The 12,668-nt window shown below is 32.4% G+C and overlaps 1 protein-coding gene across 1 annotated transcript; it reads right to left on the bottom strand.

The window, feature by feature from the left end:
* Window positions 1-7,219: 7,219 nt before the first annotated feature.
* Window positions 7,220-12,307, bottom strand: LOC130956895 (uncharacterized). Its single transcript, XM_057883837.1, has 6 exons — window positions 12,202-12,307; window positions 11,462-11,900; window positions 10,307-11,226; window positions 8,994-10,211; window positions 8,610-8,880; window positions 7,220-8,495 (listed from the first exon to the last, which is right to left on the bottom strand). The coding sequence occupies exons 1-6, from the start codon at window positions 12,305-12,307 to the stop codon at window positions 7,220-7,222; spliced, it is 4,230 nt and encodes a 1,409-aa protein (XP_057739820.1).
* Window positions 12,308-12,668: the final 361 nt, after the last annotated feature.

Raw genomic sequence — 12,668 nt, 5'->3', positions numbered from 1 at the left:
CATGAAGAACAGAGTTCTTGTACAAAATAAGTTCGGTATTTGGAGCTAACCAGCTTCCATATTTATATTTCAATTTGAAATGTAATAAATTTTTAAATGAAGACAAAATATATATTTGCTAATAACAATTAAATTTAACTTTAGCTTAAATAAATTAAAAAATGTAAATATAAAATGAAGAATCAACCAGCATCTATATCTTTTTGGGCAATTATAATTTATTCTTACATTTATAAACAAAGTAATAATTAATTAATTACTGAGCCAATTCATCTGAAATTGATCAAATAAACGAACATTTTCGTTTCTTGTAATTAAAAAGTACTTTCATTAAATGCGTAACTATCACAATTATATCCATATTAGAATTCTAAGAACCAGAAATCAAACAACAATTTCAAGTACTATGTCAACACATTAAACTAAAAAGCATGCAGATCCTCCACGGCTTCATGATCACTTCCACATTGGCTGAAAGCATCCTCAACTTCAGGCACAGAATCAACCAGAACATGAATCTGAACAAAATTTAAATGCACTTAGCTATTGATTTTTTTAAACACTAATAATTGAACAAATTATAAAAAATATACAACAAACCTTATGGTCATTCATCTCAGCAGCAGCCTCAAAAACATTGATAACAGAGGCATCATCCCAAATTTGTTGAACAATATACACAGAACGATTCATCTCATAACCCACAGGCCTAGCATCAACCATGAACACAACTTTTTTTTGCAAAACACTTGAAATGAGTTTCAATGGAACAACTTTGCAATAAGATCCCTAAAAACCAAAAATTAAAAAAAAAAACACAAAATACTTAACAAATACGTCAATAATAATTTATGTTTTGTCTAGGAACTACAAAAGAAACAAAGTTACTATATCTATATCCATATACCAATTAAAACCACAATTGGATGACAACCTGACTCAACTCTGGGTGATTATCCAAAAACCTCGAGCATGTTGTCTTTATTATTTGGACGACTTCACGATCTTTAAGAACAAAAATATTGTTCCCATTTGAATGAGACACTACAACCTTCAAGCAAAACCTTCCAAATCATGAGCAAACAACGAAAATTTCAGTTAACATTGAAATAATAAATAGTTACAAAAACAGAATAAAATGAAAGAACAAAACACCTTCGGACAGCATCAATGCATTGAAGCTGACATAAATCACATGATAAAATATTTTTATTACTTGACACAACAGAACCACATAAACAAGTTGAGAACCACCACTTATGATTCTTCAAGACAGATGATATAGTTCCCAGAATAAAAACAAAACCACCCTGCAAAAAAGAAAAAAGCATTACAGCATTTAAAATTTCAAATAATTTACAAAACAACTATTTTCTAATTTTTCAAGTTATGATATAACAAGACTAACAAAAAAATGATTTAAGAGATTTTATTGCAAATGAGAGGAAAAAATTACGTTCTCAGAATCAGCATAACAGCGGTTCGGTGAAATAAGATCAGTGATAATATCTTCAATAGTTTCTGATTGAATAGCATTATCACAAACTACTTGAGTCTTGTAATCTTCGCCAGTTGCATACTGCAAGTAGCTATCATAGATTGGTGGAAAAATGGGACCTTCAAGCATTGCCTGGGATAAGTTGGTTAAAATAAGCATCGAATCCATTGGTGAAAAAAAAAATAGCATCAACATGTTGTAAGATAAGGTGAGGAATCATACATTGATATAATCATCGACTGCAACGGATTCTTGATCAGGACTAAAGACATTCACAATTTTAAAGCAATTGGAGTAATCTACATCAACTGTAGAAACAACTTCAACCTTGAAAACTTTCTCCTCTCCAACAACATGACCAAACATTTGTGGAGAATATGACCGACAAACCTTAGGAGTTTAATATAAAGGAATCAATAAACTTGAACACAGAATTTAAATAACAAAGATTAAATGAGGTTCGATATGAAAGAGTTCATACTGCAAGCACACCAGGATCAACTGAAAATTCATCTTCTATGCTAAGAAAAGCTTCAGAACAGGTTCTTCCAAATAGTTTTGTTGCCGCATTATCAGACAAAACAAACAAAACAGTACACCTAGCATCCTGAATCTTTACCCGAATTGCGTATCTAACACAATTAACAACCAAGAATCATAACTATAACAAAAAAATCTGCTTAACAACACATAGAGTGGCGCATAACAAAGAAGAAACAAAAAATCCATAAAATTTTTAATTAATCTATTGCAAAATAAGGTTACATATGAACTCACTTGACCATAACATGCTCAACACATGAACCACAAGAATCACAAAGGTAGAGATCCTCATGCTCAACGACTGCTTGACCACACACACATGTGTAGTACCACCAATTTGGTTCATCCATAACTTCCTTAATCGTCCCAATAACAAAGTAATGAGAATCCTGTAAAATTTTAAAAACAATTATATACTATACAATAATCACTAACAAAACAGCTTACAAAACCCAAGACAGATGTTTAAGAAACATAAGATTAACTATTAAATAAAGAGTTTGCCAATCTAAAGTAGTACCCCATTATCTGAATGAAGATCTTGAATATTACTGATCTCTTTGGAATTGAAATAATCACCATCAACTTTAGAAACTAAGTATCCAAGGTCATTGGTCACAAGGCTTGAGAATCCATAACTGGCTACACTAAATCTACACACAAGATAGAATAACTAATCTTCATAACACAAAACAAATACAACACGAACAAAAAAACCATGGCAGCTTCTACATTTTCAATATTTTAATCACAACTAACCTGCTTAGGAACTCAACGGCCTCAGGAATGTCAGGATTAATGAATAACCTAGAGACATCTATCATATTCTGTAGGATTACCCCACCTGCATGCAAAAATCATATTTTATTAGCCTGAAAGGATATCCATATTAGAAGGTAAGAAAACAGACAGCTAAAAATTAGAGTAAAAATAAGCTGAATATGGGTGAAACTAACCTTCAATGGCTTTGATTTTAAAAGACTCGAGGACAACCAGGGGAGATCTTCCATATTTTTGTAACTTATCATATTCTAACAAATCACAAGCATTTCCAAACACATTGCATTGCACCCTTTTGCTGAACAGATAAGTTTCAAAAGATCAAAAGGATCTAACTATATATTTATTCATATAAACATAAAAACTGGAAGAAAAAAAAAACAGAACCAATAGAAGATAGGTACTGATATAGGAGACACTGAAAGAGATATTACCCATCAGAAAAGACTTCTAGCACCACTACTTTCACCAGCTTCCCATATGATGCCACATCTCTTTCTTTTCGAACACCAGTAATAATCCCAACAAAGTCTAATAATAAGATTGAAACATATACAAATTTGAATCAGAAGCCACACATTTTAAAACACAATACCATGATAGTAAAAGGGAAGAGCAAGAAACTTGTACAAACCAATCAGGAAATTGTGATCCTTTGTCATTTGATCAATTTCATCTAATGATGCAAAACACAGACCCGAATGAGGTATCCTTGGAGATACCACAGAAACAACAGACGTGTTGTATTGGAACAAAAGTCTGAACCGATGTTTTGTCACCCTGTTCAAACCAGTGTTGGGCACAACGGTAAAATGGGTCATCAAGTACACAAGTCCTTCATTCAGAGACAAGGCAAATTTTGATATTAGCTGATCTCTAATGGTGGCCTGGATCTTGTGTAACTGCAATTGAAAAAAAAAATGCTTCATATTTGAATATATTAACTTATTTACGTATCCAAACAGCATAACAACAATTGATTAAAAAAAAAAATAAAACAACAAAAACATATCAGTTTGCAACCTTCCCTTCTGGATATTTTAAAAAATAAAAAAATAAAAACTGCAACAACCTAAAGAAATGCTAACATAAAATAAAACTCACCTTCTCATCCATTAAGACCATATGCAACAGATTTTGAGAAGAATCCAAAGCAGGATTCCTGTGGTACCACAACTTGACAACTTTAACATGCAATTTCCATGATTCTCTCCACGGAGTGATTTTGTCCACCAGATCAACACGGTCATTCATTCCGAAAATATGAAAGATAAGAACACCAAAAGTAGAAAATATAAACAAAAGAACTCAGAACTAAGATGAGCAGATAAACAAAGGAGTTGGGGTTATATACTCCCAAATGTAACAAACACCCAAGATTACAATGTAAGCTTCACATATAGGACAGAGATAGACTAATAGGAATATGTAGATTGATATGACCATACACATCATTTAGGAAGATATAACAAGTTAACAAATACTCATGGGAAAATAGCAAAAACAATATGGGAAGAGGTCTGATGCAAATTACCAAATACCTACCACATATAGTTGATTTGACAATTCACAGTAAAGCAAAAAGAGAATTTCATCAGTCAACTATACCAAACATTACAGTTAGCTTCAGTCCAACAGTAAAAAGGAAATTATATAATTCATAATGAGCAAACCCCCCTCCCCCAAGAAATAAATTATTTCACAGAAACACCAACAGCACAAACATAGGAGAGAACCATTGATTTACTAAAATAATTAACAATCACCATGAATAAATCAGAAAACAAACAACTAAAAATCAAATGATAGATCCAGAAAACACCAACAATTAACACAAAAAAGAAATTCATACTGGAGAAGGAATCGAGAAACAGATTGAACAGGGGCGAATGGAACCATAGCCCACATATACCTCTTGAATCCCGGTGACAACATCTGCTATCCAAATCCGAGAAGTCGACATGGAGAATGAGGCATCCTCGACAGAGAGAGACAGAGAAACCCTGGGGAGGAAAGAACAGAAACAACAGAGAGAAGAACAACCTCATGGTGGAATCGAATCGAATCACAGAGATAGCCATAGTTTCTCTGCATGTGACCAGAACCGAGGAGGGAAGCCGAAATCTCAGTCGAGGATGGCAGTGCGGCGATCATCCGAGGGATGGAGATTTGGTTAGGGATAGACGAAGCCGCGTGAGGCAGAAACGTCTTTTAGGATCCCTAATAACTCCAACCTGATGAACTTGATGATAACAAATTAGGATAACCTCACTTTAATTAACTTTAGCGTTTAATTGATATAATTACACTAATAAAAACAAATAAATGCAACCAAGTCTTTTTTTGAGTCCTAGAAAAAAAAATAGAATCAATAATTGTATATATTTCATTTATTTATTTTATGAAAAATCAATGTATTAAAAAAATACTTTAAATTGAATTTTGAAAAAAATAACAGTCTTGTTCATCTATTAAAATAGACATATTTAAGGTAAAAAAAAATAAAACAAAATAGATTGAAATTTGGATAAATTCATAAGAATAATATATACAGTAGTTATAATATATTTTAGTTGAAAAAAAAAGAATCAAATTGCAATTTAAAAGAAGCAATTTAAGAAGCAATCTAAAAGCTTATAAACAAAATTAAAAAAGAATCACTTCTCACATAATTCATTTAATTTTCATCAGATTTATATAAAATAAACACTTTTAGAATTAAAAATCCAGACACAAAATAACTTATTTATAAGTTACTTTTAATTAAATTTATCATTTAAGTTATTTTATCAAAAAAAGAAGTTTGTCACCCAAACTGGGGCCATATTCAATTAACTTTTTAATAGTCACTAAAATAACTGTACTTCAAAACTGACTTTAAAAAAAATCAAAATAAAATATGAACCATCAATTCTATTCATTAAACAGGAGGGTATATCTTAAATGAGAACAACAATTATGTACTTATAAAATATGCCATATCTGTATAGAACATTTGATTATATTACAGAGAGATCAAACGTTAATATGAAAGAAGAATATTGATAAACTGTAACAAATACATAATATTTTAGTGCATAATTAATTAGTTTAAATAAGAATACTATAACAATATCTAAAATCGTATAAAATGATTTTGAACCAAAACAAAATATTTAAAAAATTAGATACCAAGTTAGAATTTATACTAAATATTAAAACCAAAATAATAAAAAAATAGAGAACAGAAGCCACCAAGAATAATTGATAAATACATTTTAAAAAAGTTACCTAAAATATATTTCATAGAAATAACAAAATAAAATAAAATTGTATAGACCGAGTGTAATTACGATTAAAATAATTTTTTTGTTTATAACATTAAAATGAAACTTACATTGGTATCATATAACCTTTCTTGCTATAAGAAAATAAATAATTAATTTTGATTAATAAGATGGAAATACTCTATTTGTATTAATAAATTAACAATAAAATTTCCTTCCATTTTTTTTAGGAAAAAAAATATCAGAACAATATTGATAAACTGTAACAAATACATAATATCACAGTGCATAATTAAGTAGTTTAAATAAGAATACTATAACAATATCTAAAATCGTATAAAATGATTTTGAACCAAAACAAAATATTTAAAAAATGAGACATCAAATTAGAATTTATACTAAATATTAAAACCAAAATAATAAAAAATAGAGAGCAGAAGCCACCAAAAATAATTGATACATACATTTTAAAAAAGTTACCTAAAATATATTTCATAGAAATAACAAAATAAAATAAAATTGTATAGACAAAGTGTAATTACGATTAAAATAATTTTTTTGTTTATAACATTAAAATGAAACTTACATTGCTATCATATAACCTTTCTTGCTATAAGAACATAATTAATTAATTTTGATTAATAAGATGGAAATACTTTATTTTTATTAATAAATTAACAATATAATTTCTTTCCATTTTCTCAGAGAAATTAATACCAGAATTAAGAAAGCAAAACAATGAAGACGAAAACAAGTTTGGAAGTAAAATGAACAGAAGAGTGCACCTAATTGATTCCTTGCAAATCTTCTATTTGAAACTCAATGAGAAAATCCCTAACCTGCAATGAATGACAACAAACCAAACATCGAAGAAACAGAAGGAATCGCGAGAAAAGACAACTGACAACAAAAGCAAAGAGCAGCACATGCACCCTTCCTGAGCAGAAAGCCACGCTGGAAAAGAACCTACAGCTTGCATGTGTGCGAGCCTGTGGTGCACCTAGTGCACACAAAATGGTTGAGACAATTTTACACATACCCCAGAGAAACTGTCCATATATAAACAAAACACACACCAAAATAAAACAATAAATTACAGAGATAAGATTGGAATGTATTCAAAGAAACTACATTATATCTTATTAAAAACTTCCGTAAATACAACATTTTCAATACTGATAGGACCAACTAATGCATCACCACAAACTAAAATCTTAAGACCATTTCTATTCCTAACTCGGGAAACAGCTACATAAAGTTGACCGTGACAAAACACAGGACGACGCAAGAACAAACCGACTGTTGATAATGTCTGACCCTGGCTTTTGTTAATTGTCATCGCAAACGACAGAGAGACCGGGAACTGACGGCGTTGAAATTTAAACGGTATAACTGTATCACTGGGAATCATATTCATTCTACTGATAAAAACTTTATCCCCAACATTGCTACCAGAAACAATATCCGCACCGATCACATTTCTCCCTAAATCTCGCACAACAAGTCGGGTACCATTACACAAACCCCCAGCTGGATCAATATTCCTCAACAAAATAATAGGCACACCTATTTTCAACTTCAATGAATGATTAGGTAGACCAGAACACCTAATCTGATTCAAGAATTCAACATTTATCCAATCAACATCAACATCAGAATAAACATCACTACCACATATCGAATCAGCACTGAGATAATTTTTCTCCTCCCCGGGCAACAGGTCAACAATATAATTATTTATCTCTTCAACATTCTCAACAGTCGGAGCCAAAATTGCCCTATCCTGGAAAAAACTTGGATCACGAAAATTCTGTACCAAATTCGGATAAATTGCATTTACAATATCTTCCACTGGATTTTCCAAGACAGGAATTATTAAATCAGAAGGAATCTCAACAAAAAGTTTATCGTTGACCACTGTTCCACACCGACCTTCACCAATCTGAAGTATCCAATCTGAAAATGACCTTAACTCCTGAGAAGTTGATTGTTCCAATCCCATTGTTAACCTCATATTTTTTGTCAAACAGCAAACTTCACAATATTTCCAGAGGACAGAAGAATTTATCGAAGCCATCACAATCTCAGCACGAGAACCTTTCGGAATAACTGGCAAGACTTGCCTGAAATCACCACCGAGAACAACCACCTTCCCACCAAAAGGTAAATCTTTATTTCTATCAGAGACCGAAACCATTATATCACGTAATGTCCTATCAAGTGCTTCAAAAGCCAACTTGTTAGTCATCGGTGCCTCATCCCAAATAATCAAATCGGCCAATCGGACTACCTCAGCTTTTGCACTATCCTTCTTAATCCGACAAACAGTTTCTTCAGTCAGCTCAATAGGAATATTGAACATAGAGTGAGCCGTCTTACCACCAGGTAACAACAGAGAAGCAATACCACTAGAAGCAACATTTATAACAATCTTTTTCTCAGATCGCAATCAAGCTGACAAAACCCTATATAAAAAAGTTTTTCCAGTGCCACCAAAGCCATAAACAAAAAAGAATCCATGCCTCTTATTCAAAACGCAATCAATAATTTTATCATAGACCACCCTCTGTTCTTCATTCAACTTTAAGACGTTTGCATCATGCTCACGAGTTAAAGAAACAGTGTCATACTGCAACTCACGCAGCAACAACAAGTTGCTAAATTGAGACACTAGATAGTTATTAGGAACTGGCATACCGGCATAATTTCTCAATGATTTTCCATTACTCTGCAATAGTCTCTCAATTTCTAACAAACAAAATGTTTGCAATTCGTCCTGACTCATCGTTAAATCTACATTTAATAATAATTAATAAATATTAGCACGATAATATAATTTCTGCACTGTCTAAGTTCGTGTGTGTCTGCTTGTCACATAATAAATTAACCATAAACAAAATTCTTACCAGGATATTGCAGCTCATGCCTTCTACGATAAAGTATATCATCAGACAAATAGGACCAAGTTTGTTCCCACACTGACAAAGGCCTTCCCATGGAACCAGATAACAATAATATCACAAAAAACCTCCTTAGCTGGGCAGCGGACGCTACCTCGGCAACTTCCTTAATCGCAGAAACATACTCCTTATCATCTATCAAGAATCCCATGGCAGAACATGCCTCCTGAAATGTATCATAAGTAACACCATTTACAGTTCGTATACTCCGAAAACTGGTACAACCTCTCTGCACATTCAAAAGCATCCGCATATAGAAAAGTTCACCAGATGACGGATGAGCAAAACTCAATCTCCCAATTGAAAATCCCCTCTGCCTCGGCTTCCACTCCCTACTGTTCGAACAATAGACAAATTTTCCTGGATATTCAACATATGTTAAAGACCGCCCATCTGGAAACCGTCTATTCGCCATCATCCAAGCCGTAAACATCGTCAACAAATCTTTGTTGCGCAAATAAACATGAGTGGTGATATCAGCATCATCGAATACAACATGCTGCTGGTTCGGCAAGTGAAAAGTCAACCTCTGTACTGACGGCCATCTATGATGAATATCATAAGCTAAAATTCTCCACATGGATTCAGATGGTGATAAATAACGACAGTCGTAATATTGCTTGATCTCATCAACTACCTGAGAAGATTCCCCAACATAATGTGTTTCTCCAACAGTTGCAGTGACCCGATCCGGACCCTTATTGATATACTTAAAAAGATACTTGATGACGTTTGACTTGTTACAGAACTCAAGATTTATGTGAGCTTGATATTTCATTAACAATAGTGGATTATAAGGCACAACAAATCTGTTGTCAATATCAACGTCATTGATCTTCACTGTCACACCCATATTACGACGTCTATAAATCGGATAGCCATCTTCATCAAAGCTCGTCTGATCAACAAATCTTTTTGGATAAAATTTTGAGCACTTACCATCTTTCATGCAAGGAGAACTCGGTCTAAGAAGACCACAAGGACCATGGATCATGTACTTGGTGACAACATTATAAAGAGATGGAAACTTCTGTGGATTAGGTAGTTCAGCACAGATGAATTCATCAACAATTTCAACACTTTGTAAGTTGCTTTCCCTGTTAAGCCATAGTAACATGTGTGCATGCGGTAGACCTCTTTTTTGGAACTCAATAGTATACATGCCTAAAAAATACAAAAAACAACATAAAGAAGCCAGACAACTACATCTACAAAAACAATAGACAGAAATTGAAATGCTAAGCAAGAATGGAACATACCTGCATTAAGGGGACCAAAAAATACACCTTCCTTGAGATCACTTAGCAGGCATTTCAACTTAGCATGAAAAACCCGGCAAGAAATATCGGGACGATCAGCGATGGGAATTCGCTCTCGCTCTGTGAACCGCTGAAATTCAGGCCAATTTGGATTACACGTTATAGTAAGAAATAAATCTGGATAGCCAAAATGTTTACAGATTGCCATCGCATCCTGACAACGATTAAACATATAACGTCTACCACCAGTGAACGAAGAAGGCAAGATGACTCGTGTCCCAATTGAAGAAGCTTCATCGTCACCACGTCGCATAGCCTCTTCTATTCCCTGAAGCACTTCTCCTCTAATTGTACTTTGCTTCATCCTAATCTCATATAATCTCTGGGACTCAATCATCGTGAAACAATCAACAACAAATTGTTGAAATAATCGCCTACACTTGTGAATAATTCCATCTTCTTTCTCCCTAATTTGCAAATGAAAACATATGAATTCCCTGAGAGAAACCCTTGTTCTTCTTCCAGGTACATATCCCTCCTGTTGACCTCGATATGGAATATTCAACTGGTAACCATCCTCGCCATATGGAAACAACAACGGATACTGTAAAGGCCAATACAGAGCATGAGTTTCATAGATACGTTGCAACTGACCAGTAGTAGATCGAACAATAATGTCACGACCATGATCCGACGAATCAAAGTCTCCAACAATCAGAGCAGCAACTTCATCACAAGAGGGAGGATTGTAATTTCTCCGATCAACCTTCCTATGCGAATACAACTTCAAAGAGAATATCTCGGATGGATGACACTGATAAAATTCTCTAGCCCTTCGAAATGACTGTGCGATGACATTATGAGTATCAATCATTTGCAATAACTCAATTATCAATTCTTCATCCATCTCAGATGTTTGCCTAAAACAAATATACATTAACCACAAAATATATTTAAAACCACACAAGATACAATTTCAATATGTTTTGATAAATCATTATCAACCAAAAATGATTAATAACACATTATAACGGGAATAAAACACAATATAACTATACAATGACAGATATAAACATGTTTTTCAACACAAATAGCATTAAAACATCAAAGAGATAAAATAAAAAAAATTAACAACAAAACTTCAAACACACATACCGAAAGATTTCCCGCCTATGCATTATCTCATGCTGAGTGTCGTATATATATAATTGCGCAAATTTTGGCTTCTGACCAGGATCTAGGAGCAAACTTCCAATCCGATGATAATTTTGACCAGTTATTATAAACTGCGGTGGACCACTCCCATCATTCACTGAATCCAATACCTTACCACCAAGAGACGTGAACGCAAACATACTGTTATAGGATCGAATATTTTTTTGGAAATACAAACTCTTCCTATCATTTCCATTAATCAAATTATATAACAGATCTGGGGTCTTTTGAAGATAAGGTAATTGAATTTTCCCTTTTGAGCAACAAACAGTAAAAACAGGTCGATTAATTGTAGAATCTCTTTCAACACGTTCTGATAACCAGAAACACGCCCCACAGAATGAGCATTCATAGTTAGGATCACCAACATCAAGACAACCTAGTAAAAATAAAAAAGAAAAAAACATGCACAAGAATAATTTTTTTTTTATCTGAGTTAGATGAAATGAAAGAGATTGAACATAAAATGAATAAACCATTAGCTTATTGATATAATATATAATAAATAATTAACTCATTTAAATTTTGTGAGAAGAATATGTAGCAAAACACTATTTCTATTTTATACTACCTGAATAATATCTCATCACAGAAGCAGAATGGAATCTATTAAAACTAACTAAATAAGATTTTAATTTGAGTATTATTGAATAATAGATTATTTAAGAAAGAGAACATACCTTGTATCTCACTTTGCGAGAACAGCGGATGATCAACAAGAGAAGCAACTTGACTTAATGAATTTACCGAAGGATCATATATTTCTGATTGGTCTATATCATCCATTTTAGTTTAAATTAATAGAAATTTATCTAAATATATATTTAACATCCAAATATAAAAAAAAATTAATGATGAAATAAGAAATGAATTGATTACTTAATAATCAGCAAAAAAATTGAACATAAAAAATATAATAAACTACAAAAATCAATCTAAAGTAACATTGATTTATTAAAAAACAAAATGTAGATAAAACATAAATCATATTCAAGAAGAGTTTATTTTCTTTTTTAATGTTAGAATAGACTTTGTTTCATTATTTAAATTATTCATACTAATTATGTAAGTTCATATTATATAATCCAAATCACAATTAGAAATATTGCTGTGTTTTTTTATACTTTAATGACTCTATTCATGCATA

Source organism: Arachis stenosperma, chromosome 10 (assembly GCF_014773155.1).
Source record: "Arachis stenosperma cultivar V10309 chromosome 10, arast.V10309.gnm1.PFL2, whole genome shotgun sequence".
Lineage (NCBI taxonomy): Eukaryota > Viridiplantae > Streptophyta > Magnoliopsida > Fabales > Fabaceae > Arachis > Arachis stenosperma.
The sequence above is the reverse complement of the archived record's forward strand: the minus strand, read 5'-3'. Positions and strand labels throughout refer to the sequence as shown.

What these genes read in the sequence shown, in the direction of transcription:
- LOC130956895 (XM_057883837.1), bottom strand. Translation starts at nt 12,307, where the DNA reads ATGGATGATATAGACCAATCAGAAATATATGATCCTTCGGTAAATTCA. An exon ending in CTCGCAAAGTGAGATACAAG is followed by an intron (nt 11,901 to 12,201) that starts GTATGTTCTCTT and finishes TATTTTTACTAG; the next exon opens with GTTGTCTTGATGTTGGTGAT. An exon ending in CATAGGCGGGAAATCTTTCG is followed by an intron (nt 11,227 to 11,461) that starts GTATGTGTGTTT and finishes TATTTGTTTTAG; the next exon opens with GCAAACATCTGAGATGGATG.